Source organism: Silurus aristotelis, assembly GCF_946808225.1.
Source record: "Silurus aristotelis genome assembly, chromosome: 8".
NCBI lineage: Eukaryota > Metazoa > Chordata > Actinopteri > Siluriformes > Siluridae > Silurus > Silurus aristotelis.
Genome location: NC_139581.1, coordinates 27,214,671 through 27,240,485, shown reverse-complemented (window position 1 = coordinate 27,240,485; position 25,815 = coordinate 27,214,671). Strand labels below are relative to the sequence as shown.

The 25,815-nt window shown below is 38.5% G+C and overlaps 1 protein-coding gene and 2 long non-coding RNA genes across 5 annotated transcripts in view; 1 reads left to right on the top strand and 2 right to left on the bottom strand.

Moving 5' to 3' along the window:
• LOC310730159 overlaps window positions 1-21,441 on the top strand; it is a 52,887-nt gene extending 31,446 nt beyond the window's left edge. The window contains exon 3 of the long non-coding RNA XR_014534738.1: window positions 21,322-21,441. This is a non-coding gene — a long non-coding RNA (uncharacterized lncRNA). The remainder of the gene's footprint in view (window positions 1-21,321) is intronic.
• LOC310730087 (calcium-activated chloride channel regulator 3A-1-like) overlaps window positions 1-25,250 on the bottom strand; it is a 37,714-nt gene extending 12,464 nt beyond the window's left edge. Inside the window, exons 1-14 of one of the 3 annotated variants that reach the window (XM_083548856.1) lie at window positions 24,986-25,248; window positions 22,695-22,832; window positions 22,412-22,562; window positions 21,961-22,069; window positions 21,699-21,861; window positions 21,308-21,535; window positions 18,477-18,701; window positions 18,181-18,361; window positions 17,878-17,984; window positions 17,586-17,795; window positions 17,217-17,487; window positions 16,938-17,102; window positions 14,149-14,367; window positions 12,163-13,165 (exon numbers count right to left, since the gene is read on the bottom strand). In XM_083548856.1, coding sequence (XP_083404982.1) covers window positions 12,801-13,165; window positions 14,149-14,367; window positions 16,938-17,102; window positions 17,217-17,487; window positions 17,586-17,795; window positions 17,878-17,984; window positions 18,181-18,361; window positions 18,477-18,701; window positions 21,308-21,535; window positions 21,699-21,861; window positions 21,961-22,069; window positions 22,412-22,562; window positions 22,695-22,832; window positions 24,986-25,135 — 2,682 coding nt within the window. In that variant the 5' untranslated portion in view covers window positions 25,136-25,248 and the 3' untranslated portion in view covers window positions 12,163-12,800. Of the gene's footprint in view, window positions 1-12,162; window positions 13,166-14,148; window positions 14,368-16,912; window positions 17,103-17,216; window positions 17,488-17,585; window positions 17,796-17,877; window positions 17,985-18,180; window positions 18,362-18,476; window positions 18,702-21,307; window positions 21,536-21,698; window positions 21,862-21,960; window positions 22,070-22,411; window positions 22,563-22,694; window positions 22,833-24,985 lie in introns of those variants that run through there. The other 2 variants (XM_083548857.1, XM_083548858.1) reach the window with 2 other exon arrangements.
• Window positions 637-3,328, bottom strand: LOC310730155. Its single transcript, XR_014534735.1, has 4 exons — window positions 3,054-3,328; window positions 2,907-2,964; window positions 862-969; window positions 637-724 (listed from the first exon to the last, which is right to left on the bottom strand). It is a non-coding gene; the product is annotated as an uncharacterized lncRNA (long non-coding RNA).
• Window positions 25,251-25,815: the final 565 nt, after the last annotated feature.

Genomic DNA, 25,815 nt, shown 5'->3' with positions numbered 1-25,815 from the left:
TTGACTTGATTACCTTTAATTGAGGTGATGTTATAAAGGTTTTCTGTGATTTCACTGAAAAGGTCCTGAACTAGGATCAGTAAGAAAAATCTCCAGTGCAACTTAAAAACCTCCCACATATCGTTAGATTCCTGCACTCATTGGCTACATTTTCAATCAATCATGTTGTTTCCATAATGCTACTGGCTGGAAATAAAAGGTTAGAAATGATAGGTAACAAAACTTCACCACAAAAAAAATCACCAATAAGATCCGTTTTTTTAGTGGATGCTCTCATTTGTTTTGTAACACTATATTCTACCTGCCATATGAATTTCTTACCACCAAGATATTTTTATGCGAAAGTTTCTCTGAATCAGATACAAACAATATAAAAAAAAAAGGATAAATAAATAAATAAATAAATAAATAAATAAATAAATAAATAAATAAATAAATAAGCAAATACATTTGTTATAATCATTCCATTGAAAAACAGTGACCTAAAATCGATGCTTGAGGCTTTACAATGATATATAGTTTGTCACGATTACTTACGCCCCTTTTCACTTCATAGACTGTTAAACATTAACACCTGCAAACAATTTAAACCTTAAACTCATGCACTTCAAGCCAAATCCTGACTAAGACCAGAATATACAAATTGTCTCACCTTATCACACAAGTGTTCCCACATTCCTGTGACTGGCTTTCTGTATATACCGGGACCTGCTGCCACAAAAACCTGAAATACATCACATGTGTATAACATACATGCCATGCACATGACAGTTCAGTATTTGTCCAGATGTGGTTAAATGGCTATCAAATTCAGCTATTTTACTAAGTTTATTTTACTATTTTGCTAAGTTCTTCACTAACCTGCACAGGCAATTCCAATGTCTGAAGAATGTCCTCTACTTTAGACTTGAACACTTCCGGTCTGAGCTTGCCTCGAGCAATACCCATTTGATTGGTAAAAAACAACACCTGCACAGTGAGACAGAGATAGCAAACATTTGTTGCACATTTTATCTATGAAGCTTTACAGTTCAGCAGACAAGGAAATAGTGTTTGTGCAGTAATCACTTGGAAACATCAGGTCTTTTACGGTTTTGGAGACACATGAAATGTTCCTTTTGTTTCTATGCAATAAAATAATTGTAAATAATAAAACACCCTGAGGTAAAGTTTGGTGTTCCACAAGGACCTGTTTTAGGCCCATTGCTTTTCTCTTTATATATGCTGCCTCCGGGTGAAATTATACATAAACATTGTTTTTGCTTCCATTGCTATGCTGATGATACACAGTTGTATATTTTTGCAAAGTCGTGTGTGAAATTATACATAAACATTGTTTTTGCTTCCATTGCTATGCTGATGATACACAGTTGTATATTTTTGCAAAGACGTGTGTAAAGGTGTAAAAAGATTCTTGATAACCTACTTCTGCTCAACTCGGATAAGACGGAAGTACTTTTACTAGGGACACATGCAGCTAGAAGTAAACTTTCTGACTATGTAGCATCTCCGGATGGTGTTTCTGTCTCAGTGTGTACAGCAGTCAAAGACCTTGATGTGATTATTGACTCAAATCTTTTCTTTAAGGCTCATGTGAATAATATTACCATATACAATATTATTCGCCTTCTTTCACCTCAGAAATATTGCTAAAATTAGAAATATGATGTTATTGTAATGCTTTACTGTCTGGGAGTTTAAATAAGTGCATGAATAAGCTTCAGTTAGTTCAGAATGCAGCAGCAAGGGTCCTCACTAGATCTAGAAAATATAATCACATCACCCCTGTTTTAATCAGTCTACACTGCTCCCAATTAAATCTCACATTGTTCAGAAAATACTACTACTGAGGTATAAAGCACATGACGGTCTCACACTGCAGTATCTGAGTGAACTTCTGTACCGATATGATCCTCCACGCCCACTTAGATCAAAGGGTGCAGGCTATTTGTTGGTACCTCAAGTAATGAAGTCTACGGCAGGGGGCAGATCTTTCTCTTATAAAGCTCCACAGTTATGAAACAACCTTCCAATTAGTGTTCTGGACTCAGACACAGTCTCAGTGTTCAAGTCGAGGCTGAAACAATTTATTTAGTCAAGCCTTTAATCAGGAGATTTTTCTTAGATAAAGGAGCAGATCTGGAGGGATCGTCCCAGCCTGCCTCTGGATGTTGTTCTCTTTGATTGGAGGCCACTCTGTGCAGCTAGGGATGTTTCACACCGACAGCCTGGGGAGCCATGAAATTACAGAGTAAGAACGGGAGCTTTGAGGAGGGATTTGGACTGCAGTTAATGTTAACATTCTGCTACACTGACTCAGGACTACAGTTTGCATCTGTATACCATCACTGCACTTTAACATTGTTTAACTGTAATAAATGGACATTCAGTGCCACCCAGATGCGGTCTAGTTCCTATCAAGGTTTCTTCCTTATTCCATCTCTGGGAGTTTTTCCTTGCCGCAGTCACCATCGGCTGCTCATTAGGGACAAACTTACAATTATAAAGAACATCTTATTCATTTTTATCACCACATTTTCTGGGTAAAGTTGCTTTCAGACAATGTTTATTGTTAAAAGCGCTACACCAAAAAAAAAAAAATCGCAGTGAAGATCGACTTTGGCGAGTTTTCCAAGAGACACAGCAAAGTATTTCAGCTGAATGTTTGGAGAAATGGATGGATGCCAAGAGTGTGCAAATCTGTTATACATGCAAAGGGAGGATTTTTCTCTGAAAATAAAGTGGAACATTTGTACATTTCTATATTTGTTTGGTCAAAGTAAGTCTTCATTATCTAGGTTTTTTTTTTTTGCATATATACAAAGGGACCATGCATGTCTCAAAAACCATAAAAAAAAAACACTTTTGACAGGCACTATATACTGTATTTATTTTTTTTTACTAACCTTAAACCCTCCCTTAAACAGAGCAGTCAGTTTGGGCTTTATCTCTGGAAAAAGGATCCTAAAAAAATCCATTAAACTGCAGAAATGTATAAGAAAAAATGATAAAAACAGAAGTGTTTCCATATATTTTTTCATAACAAATCTTACTTCCAGTCATCTGGGCTGGTGGGAAAGACTTTCCCCAACTTTGTAGTAATAATGCACCCTTCAATATCGAACCCTGCTATCTAAATTAGAAAGAAAGTGATGCTTTATTATAAATTTCACATCCAAGCGGTAATTTCACATTCACAACTGATCACTTCCACTTTTTCACTAGTGTACTTTCTCTGTGTATTGGTTCAATTAGCAGTTAGGGTGAGCCATGAATGCTAATTCTGCATTCATGCTAAAGTGGTAACCACTTCACCCACTAGCGCTATGGATTCTTTAGCGTTTTCATGCCCAAACAAAGTCAGGTACAGAGTGAGTAGCCACAGTGACACTGCGCTGACTAGTTTCTTTTTATATATATATATATATATATACCCCTGACATTGCTGCTCATGTTTTCAAGTTTAATAATCGTTAAAAAATGTGCTCAAAGTGCGAGGCGGAGAATAAAAAAAGAATTTTGTGCTTCCCAATCGAAAGTGCATCCTCTGCTGAGATTTCTTAGTTCTGTTAGTGGTGGTGTTCTTCTTCCACTTCAAATCTTTGCAGATTCTCATTCCAATGAACTTGAAGAAGTCAGTGCTGGACACAATACAACTTTGGATGTGTCTGCAAAGAAGTTGCAACTATTTTAAAATTAACAATCATTTGTCTTTCTTGTGATAAGTTCCAGATTATTGTGTTTGGCCACAAAGTCTGAATGCCTGAATGCTGACTCATCACCGTCCTGTATGAGACCGATGACTGTGGTGTCATCTGCAAATTTAGGTTTTTTTTTTTTTTTTTTTTTTTTTGGTTTGGGGGAATCTTAACAATTGTGAAAAACATCTGGAATGATTCTGTTAAGGGCTGAGCTGAAGTCCACAAAAGGAATCTTCCACAGAAAGGTTTGATCTGTAAGCAAACTTGACCATGTTCAGATTCATTTCAAAATCAAATCGGTCTTACAATCCTTTAACTACTTTATCGTGAGATACTCAGAGATAAACAGTCTGGTGGACTCGAAACATGAAACCAGAGAGTGCCAGAAACAATGAACTCTGGAAAACATTCACTGATTATATTATTTTTTTTTATCTATAATACAAATACAACAACATACCGTATTTGGGATGTGTATTTTTTTACTATTATAAACAAGTGTTCTGATGATAATATTTAAAGCAGGAAGATGAAATGGAGGTATGAGTGATTAGAAACTATGCATTGAGAACCTGGATGTTCAGCTTAGGCTGCACCCTTTTATCTCAGGTCTTCTGCTTGCTTTCTGCTCCTGTTCCCTTCTTTTCGGGAGAGGAAGAAAATAAAGAGCCAAAAAACTGCACAGTGAACGGGTAACTCTGGTTTACAAGGTGAAGAGTGGCGTTTACACAGAGATGTCCAGGCACTGGCCAAGACCAAAAGCCTGTCCATCCAGAGAAGATGGGTTTGGACCAAGCTGGAGAAAATAAAACCATAAAAAAAAAAAAAAAAATGGGTTCCACTGTTTTCCTGTATGGAATCGAAAGAAATTTTGTAATTTAAGATTTTGAAACTCAAACATAATGTAATTATTACCTGGGTCACAAGAACCTCTTGGTTAGCATAGTCAGCTACAAGTTTGACTACAAAAGAGAAAAGCAGAGTGGATTATTTAAGAAATCAGATAGCAATGTCCAAAAGGGCATAACATTCAGGCCTAAACTGTACACACATACTGCATTTATTCTGACCTGCTGCCCACATTCAACAATGCAACAATCCAAAAGGCCATTATGTGTAAGGGCTTCCTAGCTTGTGCAGGAAGGCTTGGACTGGGTTTATCTTTGGGCCATTTTTCCAGCTAATAGTGTGCCAGGTGTGTTATTCTGTTTCTATTTTATAGTAGTTACCTTTGCACTTGTCGGCTTTGGCAGTCGTCGCATATTCAGAACTCGACACCGCAATGAAACTTGAGTGTTTCAGTCTCGTGGTAAAAAAATATAACAATTAAATAAAGATCTCATGTCAGCTTGTGAACACTGCAACACAATTCTCGTTTATGCTTTTTATGCATTTTAAGCCTAAATCATGGGTCTTCAAGTAGTTAAAATTGCTTGTTCAGGATTCATCTATTTCAGCACCCCGGTGTCAGGGTGCGAGTGAAACGGGAGGCGGAAGCCGGAGTACAGCTCGCTCGGGTTTAATTGACAAGAGTGAGGGAGAGAGATATACACAAGCACACACACATGCACGCGCACAAACACACACGCACTCACGCACACACAATTCCTTGAGAGAGTCCAAGGTGCACTTGGGGAGGAGAATCGCAGCCGGTACCGGATAGTGGAGTCCAAATGGAATGGGAAACATAGAATCCTGCATGAAACAAAGAACCCATTCATACAGTACGTAGCGTCCAACACTTTCAATAAAGAACAAGGGGAAGGCCGGGAAGGACTCAAGGTGGGGCAACAACCCCGGCGGAGAGCCGGAACCGGATGATGCCCATTCTGAAGACACGGGACAGAACCATGCCCTCAGCGGAGGTCCAAAACGGCCTGCAGCTCATCACGGAGGCCAGGAATGGAGCAAAACCACCGGCGAAGACCGGAGGCAGGGCCAAGACCGGAGGAAGGGCGAAGGCAGGAGACAGAGAGGCGCCTCCAGCAGCGACCAGGGATGGAGAGCCGCCCGTAGTGGAGACCGGGGATGGAGGGACGCCTGCAGCAGAGACTGGAGATGGAGAGTCGTCCTCAGCGGAGGCCGAAGGTGAAGAGACGTCTCCGGCGTAGGACAGGGACCAAGCTGCGCCCGCAGCAGAGCCCAGAGGCTGAGCGACCTCCACAGCAGAGACCAGAGACCAAGTGATGCCCTCGGCGGCGATCAGGGGCGGATTGACGCCCACTGGGGAGGTCTGGAGTGGAGTGATGTCCAGCACGGAGATCGGAGACCGAGTGACGCACTCAGTGGAGACCGGGAGCAAAAAAACTTCCTCGGTGTCCAGAGGTCGAGCAACGCCCACGGCGGAATCCAGAGGCCGTGTGCCAGCCACGGCGGAGTTCAAAGCCTGTGCGACAAACACGGTGGGGTTCAGAGGCCGTGCAGCGACCACGACAGAGCTGAAGTATGCAGTGACATCTTCGCCGGGGCTGTGAGCCGTGACAACGCCTTTAGAGGAACTGGGAAGTGCCTTGTCATCCTCCAAGAGACCTGGAGGAGACACGTCGCCCGGAGGCGCGACTTCGCCCTTGAAAGGTCTAGGACAGGGGTGGCCAACCAGTCAGAGACCGAGAGCCACATTTTTCACTGTGTTACCGCAAAGAGCCACATCATACACATGAGCACACATGAACATCACCCATCCCTTCCTCTCTCTCACACACACACACACACGCGCGCGCACACACACACACAACTCTGCTCAGCCAGATTTATTGTCAATGTCACACACCAACATAATGACAGAAAACACAGATTTTGTTTGTGTTGTTTTTTTTTTTTATGTGCATGTTTGCTTGAGTTCAATACGGTATTTTCGTCAAATGCGCATGTGCGTAAGATGAATATACCGCAAAGTTCCCCAGTAGGGGCGAGATCATTTAAGTCTTAAAAATACCGTATTGAACTCAAGCGAAGCGAACACGCACATTAAAAACAAACAAACACAAACTTCGATATGAACGTAAGAGCCGCATGAAACCAGCCAAAGAGGCTTGCGAGTCTTGGGTTGGCCTTGCGGCTTGCGAGCCTCGGGTTGCGGCTTGTGGCTTGCGAGCCTCGGGTTGGCCACCCCTGGTCTAGGAGATGGGTTTGGAGGTGATCTGTCGACTTGTGGGAGACTTGGGGCTGAGACGGCGCCATCAGAGGAGCTCTTAGGCGAGACGTCGCCTTCGAGGGAGCCCGGGAGCGAGACGTCACCGACGGAGGAGCTCGGGGGCGAGACGTCGCCGATGGAGGAGCTCAGGAGTGAGACGTTGCCTTCAGGGGAGACCTCGTTGCCCTCAGCGGGACACTGGAGCCGAGTGGAACGCTCTGAGGAGCCCAAGAGCGGAGTGAAGCTCCCATGGAAACCCTGCAGCAAAGAGGACCTTTTGTGGAATTCCTGAGGCAGCGAGGAGCTCTCATGGAGACCCTGGGGTGGATCGGAGCTCTCCTGGAAGCCCTGGAGCCAAGCCGAGCTCTCGTCGAAACTCTGGGGCAGAGCGGAGCTCTTCTGGAAACTCCGGGGTGATGCGGCGCATCCACGGGAACCCTGGAACAGGGCAGCGCACTTGTGGAAACTCTGAGGCGGAGCGTAGCGCTTGTGAAAGCCCTGGAGCAGGGCGGAGCGTGTCTGGAAACCCTGGAGTGGAACGGAGCTCTCCTGGAAACCCTGGAGCGGAAAGGAGCTCTCCTGGAAACGAGTGGAAATGAGCTGTCCTGGAAACTCTGGAGCGGAACGGAGCTGTCCTGGAAACCCTGGAGCGGAAAGGAGCTCTCCTGGAAACCCTGGAGTGGAACAGAGCTGTCCTGGAAACCCTGGAGCGGAAAGGTGCTCTCCTGGAAACCCTGGGGTGGAGTGGAGCGCTCGTGGAAACCCTGGGGCAGAGCGGAACGCTCGTGGAATGGAGATGAGCTCTCTTGGAAGCCCTGGAGAGGAGCTCTTGGCGGAACATTGGGGTGGAGCCCTCCCAGAATTGAGGGGGCTGTAAGGTAGATCCGCCAGATTCATCCCGAACATCCCCGTGAGAAGCCCAATGAAATGGGCACACGAGCGGAAATCCCCTCCAAATGCACTCCACAGCTTACTGGCGAGAGAGAGAGTGTCTCCCGACAAGAGAGAGATGTGGAGCGCGATTTTAGCCATTTCGGTGGTTTAAGAGGAGGGATAGAAACTCATATATTCAGCCACACTTCATATGAAACCGCTCCACTCTGCCATATCGCCGGAAAAGCGAGCCGGGAATTCCATAAGACTCGCAGGGGGGCGTGGCGCGGCTGCGCTTGCACGTTCCCGAGCCAGTGAGGATAATCGGCAGCGTGCTTCTGGGTGTTTCCAGAGGCGGAGCTTGGCTGTTGCTTTATCTCGGCAGAGCGAATCCTCTCTCCGAGGCTTGGATCGTGCCGGGACACTTTCCAACACTTTCAATAACAAACAAGGGAGTGAGTGAGAGTGAGAGTGAGGAGCTTATGTAGGAGCGGGGTGGAGTGATGATGAGCCCCAGGTGTGCATAGTTAAGCCTGGAGCTCCAGAGAGAGATCGGAGGCATGAGAGACAACGAGCCAAACGTGTGCGAGGTTAAGCCTGGAGCTCCAGGGAGAGCGGAGGCATGAGAGCCACAAAAGGGGGCATGATTACCAGAAAGAATTACCGACGAGTGTTTTTTGACAGACACATTCTGTTTATATGATATAAATTAGGTCATGCAACAGTGTGTAGTGTGGACTGATCTCAACTTTGGGCTATAATAATTTATTGAGTAACTCAAGTATTTCAAGTACAAAAATAAATCAAAGCAAATTATTTTGCCCCAACGCTTCAATTATCAAGACGCTGTAGAATAAAAAAATGGAGGAATGGCGAAGAGAAGATTCATATGGAAGCCCGTTTCCCGCCAAATTAAATAAAAAGTTTGCCTAATTGATTTTTTTTTATTTTAGCCAATCAAGCAACTTCACCCCCACTGTAGTGCCAGAATGTTTTACACTGAAAATTAAATACAATCAATAGAATCGTATGGTATCATACTACGTCTCCGATCGCTGGACAAAGATGTCTCTGGAGGTGACGGAACTCATTTAAAAGGAGTTGCTGATGTCACGGGTCACTAAGCTGCTAGTTTATTTGAATAGGATGCTTGTTTGCATGTTTATATATCTGTCCTGCTTTATTTTATATCGAAGTGCATTGTGAACCTCTTACCAAAATGAACTGCGTAACCCCTGATTGATTGTCTGCAGGAAGAATTTTGTGGCACCAACTCTATCAGAGGGCTTCTCCGAAATCTGAATAGAATTCTAAATGTATGGTTCTTTTGTTTTATGTAATTTCTACTTGATTGAACAGTATTTAAGTAGTATATTTATTCTAAAGTTCTTAACACTTGATTTGTTTTATGAAATTGTGGATTGGAGTGTTTTTTTTTTTTTTTTTTTGGAGAAAGCAGGGTTGAGGTTGGAAATGGGATGGAAATGGTGCTGTTACTCTGAAAAAATAAAGTAGGATTATAGACAATATTAGGGCAGGCAGGGGAATAGCATTGTCCTATGCATCAGTTATGCTGCACTGTAAAAAATATAACGTTAATTTTATGGTTACAAAAAAGGCAGCTGTGGTTGCCAAATCCTTACTTTTTACAGTTTATAACTGTCTAATTAAACAAACCTATATGCATTAAAAAAAAATTAATGAATATATACCTTGGTTTGATTTACAATGTCTTCATTCTCTGGCACAGCTGGGTTGATGACTAAAAGGATATTGGTGTACCCATTTTCATCCAGTCTGATAAACGTTAAAGATCTCAGTAAACTGACAAACATCAACACAACAACGAACATCTTTACCGTTATTGCAGAACTGTAAAAAAATTATTTGAGAGTGTGATATTTATATTGTAAGATACATCACCTTGACCACAAGGAAGTCAGTCAGTGGTGTTTCTTTTAAATACAAATAAAATATTTCCCCATGTTCCCTAGCAGGAATTAAAGAATGCAGAAATCACTCTAAAAGCTTCTGCTTTTTTGTTTAATGTTTTTCATTGTAATAATTGTCAAATATAGCAAAGTTTTCAAGAAATCGTCTTATCAAAGTAAACGTCTGCATAACTTCCTCAATCTTAATTAGATTTTTAGATACTGTGCTTCCTCCACTGTCCTCTTATTTGTATCGCAGTATTTGTATTTAAAAATCGTCAGATGCTGGTGTACACAGAGACACAGGAATCCATAATTAACCTTTAAAACAAGCAAACAAACAAATAAATATATGCCTTTTTTAAAAGAAACATTAGCACAATTGAATTTAAGTTGAATTTGAGAATTTGAAGTTTCTTTAATTAGAAACTTTGTTAAAGAAAGAAATCTGCAAACAATCATTTCAAAAGATTTTACTTTGATGTACAGAAATTTGATCAAAGTAAACTTGTAGACTTGTTTTTATTTAATAGTTTCTCACAAGCTTTTGACAAGTTTCTTACAATATTTTGCTTGAATACCAGCGCTTTCCTCGAGATGGAACTGGTGTTATTAAAGAATGTGTGCCTCGACCTAGACATTATTTTTCAGTTTTTTTTTTTTTTATGTTCACTTCAGTACGTTTAATTCATCTGTAAGCAAAGCCTTTTTTTGTACCAAAAATTGGAGGTTTGCTTCAATATTTCTACAAAGTTGTAGATATTCCCACTTCACATTATTGATGGTTTTCTTTGGATTAAAACCTAGATGATTTTTATCCGTAGGTTGTACTGATCATTATAGACAAATAGCATAATTTTTGTTTTTTTTACAAGGCTAGGATTTTAATCTAGTGATCACCTGCAAGAAGTGATGAAGGTGGATGACTTTAGGTACCTGGGGTCAACAGATGTAGAGGAGAGTGGGGTATGGAGAAGGATGATCCGCTGTATTCTTTATAGACAATATCCAAGTTCACACAATAATACATCTGAGTTAGACTTATTTATGCCTATGGAGAAAGAGAAATTTATTTGGTCTCAGACATACTTAAAAATACATTTTCAAAAAAAGCTAGACATCGTGAGGAGGTTGGCCAACCCTGAAGCTAGCTAGCTTGTCTCAGCCTGGGAAAGGGTTTGTTCTCCACTTCCAGACCAGTGAATACGAGCGGTACCACTGGCTTACAGCCTCTGAGGAGCGGTGCAGATTATGAGTCTGCATCTCTGGTGAGTAGGTTGTATTTTATTTACATTTTTTATGTTTTTGTCATGTTATTACACAAATATTGATTCTGAACTAGTCCAGATGATGTAGGTGGTACAGTTGCAGTTGTAGTGTAGAGGTTTGGAGCTTGTTTTAGTAAAAATTGTATTTACCCTTAATATGTGAAATGCCTCTCCGTAATGTCTCGAGTTGTTATATTGCATTTTTGTGTAGTATTGATGGCTTTTATAATTGCGACGTGATAGTGGTGGCATTAACTGGTGCATTAAGTCAAGTAAATCCCCACTGAAGGCCCAGTTACCAAATGCACGGTCAGCCACTGCTGCACTCTTTTCTTCACTTCTCTAACACACTCTCCATTACTTTGCACTGTTGACCCCAAATACCTGAACTCCTTCACCTTCTCCACCTCTTCTCCTTGCAACTGCACCACTCCACTGCCCTCCCTCTGAATCACACACATGTCTTGCTCCTACTGACTTTCATTCCCCTTCTCTCCAGCGCGTACCTCCAGCTCTCTAGGCTCTTCTCAAGCTGCTCCCTACTCTCACCACAAATTAAAAATATCATCCGCAAACATCATAGTCCACGAAGACTCCTTTCTGACCTCGCCTGTTAACCTGTCCATCACCACTGCAAACAGGAAAGAACTCAGATGCAGTCCAACCTCTACCTTGAACCAGTCTGTCGTTCCTACTGCACACTTCACTGCTGTCACACTGTCCTCATACATGTCCTGCACCACCCTCACATACTTCTCTGACACACATGACTTCCTCATACAATACCACAACTCCTCTCTCAGCACCCTGTCATACGCTTTCCCTAAATCCACAAACACACAATGCAACTCCTTCTGACCTTCTCTATACTTCTTTATCAACATTCTCTGTACGCATTTCCTTATTTTATTTTAATTTATTATTTAATCCAATGTCTCTGTAGTCATGTCATTTGGCACCTGTTTATAAACAAAAGCTAAACTTTAAAGCCAAACTAAAAATAAACCTAATAAAACTAAACTAAACTAAAACCTGCTTTTTTTTGTCTATAAATTATTCAGGAAACCATGGCATGCAAAACAACATTTATCTATCAAACTGTAGTGTGTACACTAGTAGTATGTGTTGTAAACATTTTGCCTTTTCCTTGTGTATCTTTTTCCTTTTTTTGAGGAACAAATAAATCATTTTAAAAGAATTAAGAGCTATATTTTATAAGCGCTTTATTTTTAGGATTAAAAAAAAAAGGATGACAATTGTTTTACAACAGAAATTTTTATTAAATAATTGTACATTGTCATTTGTTTGAGTTCAGTATGATTAACAGTGCTGTACTGCTTGAGATTTTATCTTTCAATGAATGTTTTAAGAGTTGTATTTATTGTAGATTATAATAATTGTGTCATGTAAGATGTAAGAATGTGTTCCAGTTTGTACAATGATGGGAGATTTGATCAGTGAATTAACAGAGTATTAAAATAAAGGGAAGCTTTTTAGTTCAACCGTATAATAAATCACCTTTAACAAAAGAGAATCAGATCATAATATTTGCTAAGTTCCACATTAAATAAGTAACTATATATTTCAGAGAATCGTCTACTACAAATCTGTTCCGTGTTCCAGTAGAGGTTTCATTATGTGTACATATGTAATATCCATCTAATATGAACTTATGACACATTATCAAACATAACTGATATGTGACAAGTCAAATTGAGATTTTTGTGAATTTCTATACTTTTAACTGGTGTTAATCATGATATTTAAATATTCATAAATCAATAGAAGTAATCTTAGGTTATTACTAGTTTAAGTTTCAGAAAATAACATACTTTGAGACAGATGTGAACATTGCAGTGCAGTGTATTGAGTTTTATTAACATCAGTAATTTCTTTAACATTTTACTGCCCATGTGATGACTACAGCTAAAACACATGCCACTATGGCCACAACACAGACAGATATGATGATAGCAATTAGATTTAGGCCTTGATTTGAAATAGGTGAGGGTCCTGGGACATAATTTGTTGCTCGAGCAATGTTGGATACCTCAGACTTGGTCGACTCTTTGTCAATTGACTGAACAGCAAAGAAAAGTGTGGTGCCATTTTTAATTGTAATATTAGGCTGAAAAAAGTATTGTTCAGCAAAGCCTGACTCTTGAGGAACAAGTGATGAACTGTTGTCCAGATCACAGCTGGTGAAATTATTTTGAAGCATCTTGAAATCGTCACTCCATCTGATTTCATAGGATTTGGCTTGAAACAGAAAAACATTTAACTTTTAGAGATTTAAAACATACTGACTTCATTTTCTGAGGTAATCTGTACTCTGATAACTATTTTGTATGTATACTGGGATAGAAACTTGAATAAAAAAATATTAATATGCTAAGTGTATACACCCACAGTATTCAGATTATAACTATAACTATTTACAACCACATGTTAAACAGTTGCTATGAAACTGCGTTGAGTAGTGTAGCAAATTTTGCATAGTATTTTTATTTTTGCTTTCTTAAGCAAAAAACTTTTTTGTTCTAAACTTTATTGAATTGGAGCAAGTACATTACATTATTTGTATCAAATACAGCAGTAAACTGTCTTATAGCATTCAGTAACTGATTTATCCTAAAAAAGGCCATAGTGAATTCAGAGACTATACTGGGGAACACTGGGTGAGGTGGAAACACACCCTGTAGCAATCTAGCATAGAGTCCACCTACAAGTGACACTACATATATAGTAAAAGCCTTTTGTCAGATGAAGAAATATTTTTCCCTTTTACAAAGTTCTAATACTTTATTGCTTCTCTTGTCAGCTAATTTATTGGGAAACAAATAGCAGACGTGTCACAGTGAATATACCTAATAATAAACGCATAAATAAAAGATTGCTATCACTTTCAGAGCATTTCTTTCCACCTAAAAATGCTGGATGATTAAACATTTTTAATATCACAGGAACATGACAACATTTGTTGATTGATATAAATAGAGAAAATGGTGAAGCTGGTAACTTAGTGGTTAGAACTGTAATTGGACTGTAATTGGACTGTAGATCACGAGCTGTCACTACTGCCCCTGAGCAAGGGCCTTAAACCCTTAGATGCTCAGTTGTATGAATAAATAAATAAGAAAAAATGTGTCTTGCCAAATGCCAAATTTATAAAAAAAACATTATAATATTAAATAATGTTAAAGATTCTTATCTTGACTGGTATAAACTTGCAAAAGACTCACCTTTTCCCACATCAAAGTCCTCACCAGGAGCTGTCCAGTTGAGAAGCACGGTGTCTTCCTTGATTTCCGCAATTAGATCCGTGATCTTGTTTGGAGGGAAATTTATAGTTGTGTCTCTTTCCACTTCAAAACTTTCCCCAGTTACTGTTCTTGTGAAGTTGCCCACATCAACTGGCTGCACATTTATTGGGGGCTTAGGAGGGTTTAATTTCACTTCACCTGGAAAAAGGATGCAATTGCCAGTTATTGCTGTATTTCCTATTATTTAAATTATTTGGCAGATAACTTTGTTGATTTTTTAATATACAGCTAAACCAAGAGATGCGAAAATAAACCACCACAGTTTTTCTTTGTTCTTTAAACCTTTTTTTTTTTTTTTTTTTGGATCATAATGACTACTCACCATCACTGATTTCTTTTTTGTCTGCCTTCTTGATGTATCATATTATCATATGTAAGTAATGTTTGCTTTTATAATTACAATCCAATTCTTAATCTGGTCTAATTGTATTTTAAGAAAGAGTGGACACATACAAAGTCAGAGCCCCAACACCATCCCCACCTTATCCTTACTTTCTTCAACACTATCCCAACCTCTGTATCCCAAGGACTGTAACACTGTTCTCTAACATACAGGTTAAATATGCATATATAAGCATTTATATCTTATAAAGTATTTACTTATAAACAATTGCATATGTATTGTGATCTGTTTGTAAGGATCTTTCTGGCATCGTCTGACCCTCCGGGACCTGAGCAGGTCTGCTAGCACAGAGTGGAAACAAGCTTTTTCATGATCAGCATTCCCTCATAAAAGCAGGAACACTGATCCTGATCCCTGATGTTCTACGACCTCCCCTGATCAAGCAGTAGCATAATGTGTGTAAGTGAGAATACAGGAGAGTATACAAAAGGCCTTGGTGGACCTGGGGTGTAACCAGACCACTTTCTATCACAACCTAATTCAATGTGGGGTTTTGTACCAAGTCAAGGTCCTGAAAGAGATCCTGACCGACCAGAGCACCGCATTAATGTCATGGACGCCTCACAAATTGTAAAAAAAAAAAAAAGTATTGTTGATTCACACTAGTATTTACTATTTGCACATGGACAGCCTGGTCAAAAACTTTGCTGAAATGCTTAAAAACATGATTCTCAAGCTTGTTAATGATGACATGTGGAATTGGCTTGAGCCCCTGATATTGGCAGTACAAGAAGTGTCCTATTTAAATACGTATTTGGGGGTTAGTAGCAAATATCAAAATCAATATACTCTTGACCTGAGAGCAAATCTCACATTGTGCCAGTTAACACGGGAACATTTTCTACACGCATAAGAACATCAATCCTGGCATTATAAAAGAGGTGATCCCCTACAGGAATTTGGCAAGGACTCACAAGGAGTTCACAAGGTAAGCTGGAGAATTCTAAACACTTTCAGATAGATCAGACACAAGGATGCAAACATACCACCTTACTTTTGTAAAAACCATGGAAGGGAGCATTGCCTGTGGCTTTGATAAAAGTGGTTCTTAAAAGAGGGAAGAGCTGGGACCAGAGGTAAGTTCAAAAGTGTGCCCCAATTTACCCCAGCCCCACATAAAAATCACCTCTTGCTAGTTGCATGGGGTATTTTCTTATGTGTTTTGCCTCTCCCTGGTCACACAAACCTTACTAAGCACATTAAGACTTATCCAGGTTTGGTTGGCCATACTGGTTATCTGAACACAAAAATGTGGTTCAGGATGAAATGGGACTGCTTTGTGTGTGTTTGTGTTTTCTCTGCACTCATTAAACCCAAGCGAACTGTGCTTCGGCTTCCGCCTCCGTTTTTGTTCACCGCATAACAGGGATATTCATTGTGTGGGTGGAGCGTTTTGTCCATGAGACCTTGTAGCATTGCTGGGCCCAGAACAATTCAAATCAAGCGGTGACAAATGATGCAATGCAAATAGAGTGGTTAAAGGCCATTATAAATGATGCATCAGATATGCATAAATTTTACACAAAAACATTGAATTTGCACACTTTGCACCAAGACCACCAGGCTGCCTCAATCATTGTAGGATGCCCCAATTACCCCCATGTTGAGCATATACCACGTAGATCAGTCCCAAGTGAGATATCCATGGTATGCCCTGGAGGGGCGAGGTCCACAAAGTCCAAGGGCAAACGCATGGAAGGAGAGGGGTAATCCCGGATGTGCTTTGGGAAGAAAGCACAGCCGTGAAGAGAGTGCGGAGTCCGCATAGGAATAGGCAAGCACAATATCGACTAGGCACAAACACATATACGACCACCAAAATGCACCAACACATACGAACAATAATACGAACAGGGAGTGTGGGTAAATGGGGGTTAATATAGGAGCTGGGGACGAGTGGTTAATGAGCCCCAGGTGTGCACGACTGAAGCCTGGAGCTTCAGAGAAAATGGAGATTTGACAGCCGCCAAAGGGGGCATTCCTGGCAATGTGTAATGTTTTCCTGACGTGTATTGTTTTGATAACTGATATTCAAAATACTTTTGGATAAATAGACTTATTAAGCATTATGTAAACACTAAGTAAACAAATTAGATAATAGCTAGGGCTTGTCCCTATAACATCGCTATCTCAGTTTTATCAAACAAATATATTGCATATATTGCACAAACAACAGCACATATTCTGCACCTCATTCAAAATGCAGTCATACTGTTCCAATTTTTGTATTCATATAAAACTTTATATTTGATAGATTTAAAGGTTTTTTTTGTATTTGACTGAGTAAAAAGAAAACAATAGTTACCATCCACAATATATCCGGGTATATACAGACTGCCACTGTGTCTGCTGGAGAAAACCTGGACTGCTCCCTGTTGATTTTCCACTCTCACTTTTAGATTGTATTTTCCACGCCTTAATTTAGTGAAATATCTTGAATAGATCCCATCATCTTTAAACACATCAGCTCCTGTAATAATGTACATGAATACATGCTATTTGTCTAATGTTTCATTTAATGTTTGATTGAATAATTTCCCCAGCATTTCTTATTGTATGCAAGTTAACATTTTTAAATTGTTACCTGCTCCGTTATCAAGGAGTTGAAGTTCTTCTGAGTGCCCAGTATCTGATCTCAGGTTTGCCCAAACACTGGCCCCCAATACAGGATTATAATTCTGACTGACCTCAGCCAACACAACCATGGGTTTGGTTCCATCACTGGTCTGCTGGTCCATTCTGGCTGTAACTGTGACTGGGTAAACATCTTCATGAGCTGCCCGACTAATTACTGTTAAACTCATTTGTTGTGCAGATGTTTCTTTATTGAAGAAGCTGTACCTCCAATTTCCTGGCTTCAATACAAAACAGGGAATGAAATTGTCTTGCATTAGTATTTTTTCTTTTGTTAATTTATAATATTGTGTTGTGATACAAAATACTTTAAAATAACCTCTGCAGTTCCTGGAATAGTGAAAGTGATTGTGTTTGCACTGTCAGTGATGTGTCTCTGATCGTAAACCACACCACTTGGTGACACTATATTCACAGTTGGTGCACGTCTTTCATATATTATTGTAAAGGTGGTGCGGTTTCCTACAGACCGGTCGATGGGAACTGTTCCATTAAACCAATATTTAACATCGGTTCCAATGCTTTCAAGCTGTTAAAAAAAGTAATAAATATTATGTGAATACTCTGACTTGTGATGATAAAATTTCTTGTGGTGGATGTGCGTCACTAACCTGAATGGGCTGTGTGAAGGAGTTTCCATCATACACTGTCAATGAGGAAAAGGCATCCACGAGCTGGTTGGAAAGTATAGATTCTTCGGCTACGATAAACTTGCCATCTAAATGAATAAGAATCCAAATTTTATTGTTATAGAATGTAATGCAGCAACAGTAGTGCAGTGTTATTCAATGCATGTATGTATTTACTCTGCTCTAGATTTAGAGCTGAAACTATAAACTGTGAAATGATTAGACAGACCAGGTAATATATCAAAATCAATATCGATATGCAATATCACATTCAGAGAATCTTACCGGTTTGCTCTGCCATGGTTCTCAGTATATTGTCTGCATTCAGGCCAAAAGCTAAAGTGTGAATAATTGCATCACTTTGAACAGATTCCTGCAAACAGTCCTGAACTTTATCAGTTGCTTCTCCATCCGTCAGAAAAATAATTTCATCTCCTATTGTTTTTCCGTCATCCGTTCGAAGAAGCTGAAAAGGAAAGAGAAATAGTCATTAATCACAATTCACAGACCAGTGTGACAGTGGAATTTAATTCACTTAATCTCTGCAATGCATAAGATAGTATTAGATATTTGTGTCTCACCTCAAAGCCTTTTCTGAGTCCTTTACAAATATATGTTGACCCACTTGCAACTGTTGGCAAGCTATTAATTAGTTTCTGTCTTGTGGTCGGTCCATCTATTTTTGTCAGTGGGCTTAGTATTTTAGCATCAGTACTAAAAGTCACCAGACCCACAAATTGTTTTTCATCTATTATTTGGTTTAAGAAAATCGTAGCAGCTCGTTGTTGTTGAATTATTCTCAGCCCCTTTAAAAAAAAAAAATCAAATATTACCCATTATCTAAAAACACAAATATGTACAGAACAGTTAATTTTAAACATTTTTATTGAAGGTTTTATTTACAATTTTTCAATTAAACAAGTGCTGTACCGGGGCATGTTCTCAGGGTATTTGCTGGACAACTGGCACAAGTCTTTACTGATGTTTTTAACCTGTCACTGGCCAAGGACATGGTTCCCATATGCCTGAAGACTACAACCATCATTCCAATGCCCAAGCATTCAGCTGCAGAATGCCTGAATTATTTTCACCTGTTTGCCTCCAACACAGTTTCATGGCATTTCCTGATTTAGTCACCAAATTTAATCTATTTTATGACTATATCACGAAATGCTGTGAGACTTTTCTAGCCTAGCAGCCACCAACCAACCTGACCCTCAGTGCCATGAAGACTAAAGAGCGCATTCTCTTCAGTTTCTACATCAACTGAACTGCAGTAGTAAACTCGTGTATTAAATAAATTCAATGCACACAGACTGAAGTAGTTTTAGTCTTTGGTTCTTTTAATTTTGATGAGTTTGGCTCACATTTAACAAAAACCAAACAAATTTACTCTAAAAAAATGTTAATACTTCATAAGACCAATGAAAAAAAATTTTTTGTGAATTGTTGGCCTTCTGGAAAGTATGTTCATTTACTGTATATGTACTCAATACTTGCTTTAATTACTGCCTCAATTTGGCTTGGCATGGAGGTAATCTGTCTGTGGCACTGCTGAGGTGGTATGGAAGCCCGGGTTTCTTTGGCAGAAGCCTTCAGCTCATTTGCATTTTGTTGTCTCTTGTTTCTCATTTTCCTCTTGACAATACCCCATAGATTTTCTATGGTCCCCATAGATTCTCAGGTCTGGTGAGTTTACTGGCCAGTCAAGCACACCAAAATCATTGTCATTTAACCAACCTTTGGTGCTTTTGGAAGTGTGGGCAGGTGCCAAATCCTGCTGGAAAATTAAATCAGCATCTTTGAAAAGCCACTCAGCAGAAGGAAGCATGAAGTGCTCAGAAATTTCTTGGTAAACGGGTGCAGTGACTTTCGTTTTCAAAAGACAAAGTGGACCAACCCCAGCAGATGACATTGCACCCCAAATCATCACAGACAGTGGAAACTTAACAGTGGACTTCAAGCAACTTGGGCTATTAGCTTCTCCACCCTTCCTACAGACTCTAGGATCTTGGTTTCCAAATTAAATACAAAACTTGCTCTCATCTGAAAAGAGGACCTTGGACCACTGGGCAACAGTCCAGTTCTTCTTCTCTTTAGCCCAGATAAGACTCCTCTGAAATTGTCTGTGGTTTAGGAGTGGCTTAATAAGAGAAATACGACAACTATAGCCAAATTCTTTGACACGTCTGTGTCAAGTCAAGTTTATTTGTATAGCGCTTTTCACAACAGACATTGTCTCAAAGCAGCTTTACACAAATCAACAGTTAAGGTGAACGGTGTGAATTTGTCCCTGATGAGCAAGCCGCTGGCGACTGTGGCAAGGAAAAACTCCCTTAGATGTTATGAGGAAGAAACCTTGAGAGGAACCGAACTCAAAAGGGTAACCCATCCTCATTTGTGTGACATCAAGAGTTTGATCATAAATCTTTCAACAATACAGAACACTGGAGAGTGAGAACTAACATGATTACTGGAGTATAAGATTATAAGTGATGTTCTTTCTGCAGTCTTATACAGTCTATATGGTTAGTAGCTCCTAGTTTTATAAGCTCAGCATTTGTGATCATCACAGATCCAGCATCAACTTCTCCATGCCAGAGCCTGTGTGTAGTGGCTCTTGATGCCTTGACCCCAGTCTCATTCCATTTCTTGTGAAGTAAACCCAAATTCTTGGATCGATTTTGCTTGACGAGCCTCTTAAGGCTGCGGTTCTCTCAGTTGGTTGTGCATCTTTTTCTTCCACACTTTGAACATGCATGTATACAGCAGTTTCTTCAGCAATGAATGTTAGTGGCTTCCCCTCCTTGTGAAGGTTGTCAATGATTGTCTTCCAGACAACTGTCAGATCAACAGTCTTCCCCATGATTGTGTAGCCTAGTGAACCAAACTTAAAGACCATTTTGAAGGCTCAGTAAACCTTTGCAGGTGTTTTGAGTTGAGTAGCTGATTGGCATGTCACCATATTAAAATTTTTTAAGACATTGAATTGGGTTTTTGTTAAGAGTCAGAATCATTACAAATAAAAGAACCAAAGACTTAAACTACTTCAATCTGTGTGCATTACATTTATTTAATACGCAAGTTTTACAATTTTAATGTCAATGTGCACAGTTGTTACTATTTGCAGTTCTGGTAGGTGCTAAACTACCTAAAGTTCTATCTATCTATCTATCTATCTATCTATCTATCTATCTATCTATCTATCTATCTATCTATCTATCTATCTATCTATCTATCCATCCATCCATCCATCCATCCATCCATCCATCCATCCATCCATCCATCCATCCATCCATCCATCCATCTATCTATCTATCTATTTTATTTAATTGTAACATTTAAATGTATAGTAACTCTAAGGCCACATTTTGATTTAAAACTTTAAACTTTTTATTTTATTTTAACATACTTGCATGCTTCCAGAGACATCAAGGACAAGACAGACGACCCGGATTCCTCTCTGTATGATTTTGAATGTTGGAGGTGTTGGTACAGATGACAAAGGATTCAGAATGCGAAGGGCATCTTTGTCTACCGAGTTCTCAAAGATTACTGTACGTGTTGCTTTTCCACACTGTTTATTCTGTTCATTGGGGGCTTCATAGTTATGTTCCTTCTCTTCACAAAAAGTTTTTACCTACACAGGAAAAAATGCAAACTTCAGGGTAAAAATCGAAAAGCAACTTTGTTGACTAAATCCTGATTTCAACTGTCTGCTTGTGTTAGCATTCATATCTACACTACCATTTGAGCATTTGTGAAAAACTTCTTGAAACAATTTGAACCGTGGCAATACTCACTGAAAATAAGCTTTGCATGAACATTATTGAGGCCTTTGCAGTTTGTATATAATCTGGAAAAAATTCACAACTGGATGTGGGTTTGCCAGATGCATCAATTTGGCAAGGTTTCGGATTCTGATTAATAATTTCAACCCATTCACCAGAAATCTTATCAGTACACCTGAAAATAAAATATAACAAATTACCGACGACTATTCTCGCAATGTGCATTTATGTTTAATAACAATATATGGTAATTTATTGACAATAATAGTAAAACCTTGTCGGTTGAATCTGACCAGCAGCAGACAAGTAAAATGGTTCTCCTAAATTATATTCATCAAATACTCCCCATCTGAGGTGAGCCCATTCATGCACAAAAACCCTGTCTGAATTGAAAAATATGTATTTGTCAGATTTTGCTACAGAGGATGGAAAAAATAAGACATTTGATTTAGTCAAGGTAATCTTAAAGTTACTGATCACTGTTGAATAAGACATTAGTATGTTAGATCAGAAGTGTTTGTCAGGGATGACTGGCAGGAAGGAGCCAAAAGCAGGTTGCCACTAGAAAAAATAACACTACTCCAGGAGGAATAGCACAGGCAATAAAGAGACTCTGTCCGAATACTTATGAAAACCTTTTTCGGAAGGAAAGAAACCCGGGAAACGGGTGGGGCGGGGGGGTTGGGGAATTCTAATTCTAATGTGTGTGTTTAGCTAATTCTTACCTGCAGGTCCATACACTTCAATAAGATCTCTGTTTAACAAGAAGTTTGGGGTAAAATGAATGTATTTAGCTTCAATTCCACAGCCTTCGGGTTGAAGAGTGTATGGATCATCACCAAAATCAGGTTTTGGCTCATCTATTCGTATTTTGCCCTACAAACAAAATACATATTTATACATACCGTATTAATTGCACAGACAATTTTTTTTTTATAAACTATGTCCCATGCGAATGAATTATTTTTTTGAACACTTTTTTTTAGTAAAACTTAATAAACATTGTACCTTGTCAAATGATTCTGTTCCTGCTCTCTCATAAATTCCTGATGTCCAGTTTGGTGGTACTAGTATTTTCACTTCCTTGAAGTAGACCTTGCGGTCTAAAGCTTCAAACAGATATGTTGATCCACCAGTAACCATTTTCTGTGAAGAGAGAGAAAGAGTGAGAGAGATAAACATATTATTTGATATAAGTAATAAAATTGATGAAGCTTTTTTGTTTTAATTTCTAATTATTTCTTAAGTCTACGTTGTTAACTGCAGAATTCACAATGAATCTCTTTATCAACCATTTCTCCTCTTTCTCTTACATAAAGCATTGTTCATGCTGGCTTATTAGCAACACATACACATTCATGTACTTCTTATTGATCTAATCGGTCAATCATGTAGCAGCAGTGAAATGCCAAAAATCCTATTAAGTTCATTTGAATTTTTTATTGTATTGCAAATTTTGCAATGTTGCAAAGTACATTTACAGAGGAAAATTGATTTTGAACATACATTTTAAATTTATAAATAAGTTCCTATAAGTTTATCCCTATTGAGTGATCCAGTGGCGATAGTGAGAAGGAAAAACTCCCAAGGAAGAAACCTTGAGAGAAACCGGACTAAAAATATAACTGCATTTCATGAAGCATTTAAAAGCTTTAGTCAACATTTACAACAAGAAATAGTGTGAGTTCAGTTACTTTAACCAAAACAGGGTTATTGGTTTGAGTGTTCAGAATCCCTAAAGGATCAGTTTTGCTAATTCTACCGTATAAAAGAAAGAGGTTTCCTGTGAGGTGTAATCAACTTTAAATTGCAGAAACCAATCACTAAAAAAAATCCCAATTATATGGTTCACCACAAAAATGGTGATCTCTTTTCATTAATTCTGTAATACAGACAGTGATTATATCTAGACAAATTATCTGCATGATTTCTCTGTTATAAACTGGCCACGTATTCTGTAATTATTTCTTTTACTGTTCAAATTATGGCAATATACACCAAAATATACGAGCTCCTACACCCTAGACAACAAAAATTGTCTCATAGTGACCATAATGTTGTAAATGTCAGGACTGTAAATGGATTTTAGTGTCTCATAAAATGTATTGTTTATGACGTCAAAATGTGTAATTCAGGCCAGTAACTGTCTTATCACCTGGGACAATATTTAACATTTGGCACATATTTCTTCCCAATCACTGATGTTTTTCATTCAGCTGGGTTTTTATTGCCCACATGTTAATCCAGGTCTTTTATACATTAAAAAAAATCTTCTGCTATCTGTCCAGATGGTGTGCATGCATGTCTTAAACTTAACTTTAAACTATACTATTAAGCTAAAACTCATTCTAATCATGGGTAAAACCGATTTTCTGTTTATTTTGATATTTATTCTTGATTGTTTTATAGAATTCAGCGACAGTCGGAGCTAATATGCTTTTCTTAATTTCCTATCTTTACTAAAATGGCTGCTTTAACTTTTAAAAATGGGCTGAGGCAATATAATTATTTTAATAACATTAAAGTAAAAAACATAATGGAAAATGGAATGAAGAATTAACAGCAACAGCTTTGTTATTATAAAAATACAGCAACAGCTTTGTTATTATAAAAATACAAAACAGATGCACCTAATAAATTTACACACTTTTTTCTCTCTTTCTATTTACTATTGACTACAATTTATTCCAATTTAACAGCCAAAATTCTAGATATAATGACCACTAAATTAAATTCAACCTAATAGAAATGATCTCTACTAACTGTTAGTGGTCGCTTCTGACAAGAGACCATGTATAGGTAGGATAATGCATAGCAAGGTATGCATTACACAATTATAGTACATTTTAATTCCAATTTAACATGCTTTAACATCTGTCTTATATTCAGCCTATATGATAATCCAACATTTCTAATGATGTTCTTTGACATGTTGTACCTACAGGATCAGAAAAGTATAACTAATTATTAGGGCTTTGAAAAAAAACCCGCAAATTCGTTTTAACGGCACTAATTTTATTAAAGAGCGATTAATGCAGCCCGCATTTCTGTTTGACCATTTTTAATAAAAAATTTAAATGAATAAATAAATTTAAAGAGCTGAAATAAAAAACTGCAACACAACACACATTTATTTACATCCTTTCTTTACTCAGATATTAAAAAAATGAAGAAACTCCACCGTAAAATAATTTTTTAGCACTAAACATTCTCAAATGAACACCAAAATCCACCCTACTAATTATCTCACATTAAAATTTCAATAATTCATTTCTTTGAGTATTACAACAAAAAGATACCTTTATTTGATTGATTAGTTCTTCATTCTCTGGCACAGCTGGATTGATGACTATAAGAATATCGGTGTACCCATTTCCATCCAGTTTGATTGTTGTAACAGGTCCCAGTGCACTGAGAAACAGCAACAACACAATTAGCATCTTTGCCATATTTGTAGATCTGAAAAAATGGATTCTACAGAATCAAATTTATAATTTACTACACTGGTGATCCACAAAGATAAATTGGATCATCTCATATCAGTTTGGAGAATTTATATTTAAATGAAATGTGCTGCTGGTAATAATTACACTTTACTTTACTACAGAGACCAATAAAGTCTATGCAAATTGCCAGGCAGAACCCTCAATAAGGGTTAATCATTTAAACTGATAATGAGAACACCTTATCTACTGAATTTGTTTTTTATATATATATAGTGCTTCCTGCTTTGTATGGGTTTTTTTAAGCTCTACCTTATTTTTGTGTTGCCACGAGGAAGTTCAAAAGTATTTTGTGTTTGCACTGCTGTAGCTCCGAGGTCAAAGAACTGTGGGAAACACCCACATCTTAAACCATGGCCATTCTGCATGCTGTACCTTATACAGCTGCTTGTACGTTCAGTAATAGTATAATTCTTTTGAAGAATGACAAAACACATTTAGCTCACTGCAATGATTTAACATAACAACAGGAACAGTTACACAACTGGTGTGACATAATTAATATGTGGCCATTTTAAAACCTTGCTTTCTTTTTAAAGGCAGCAAAGTGCCAAATGACACACTTCATAAACCAAACATTCTCCTATATACACAAGAGGTTCCTTATAAAGGCTGTGGCACACCAT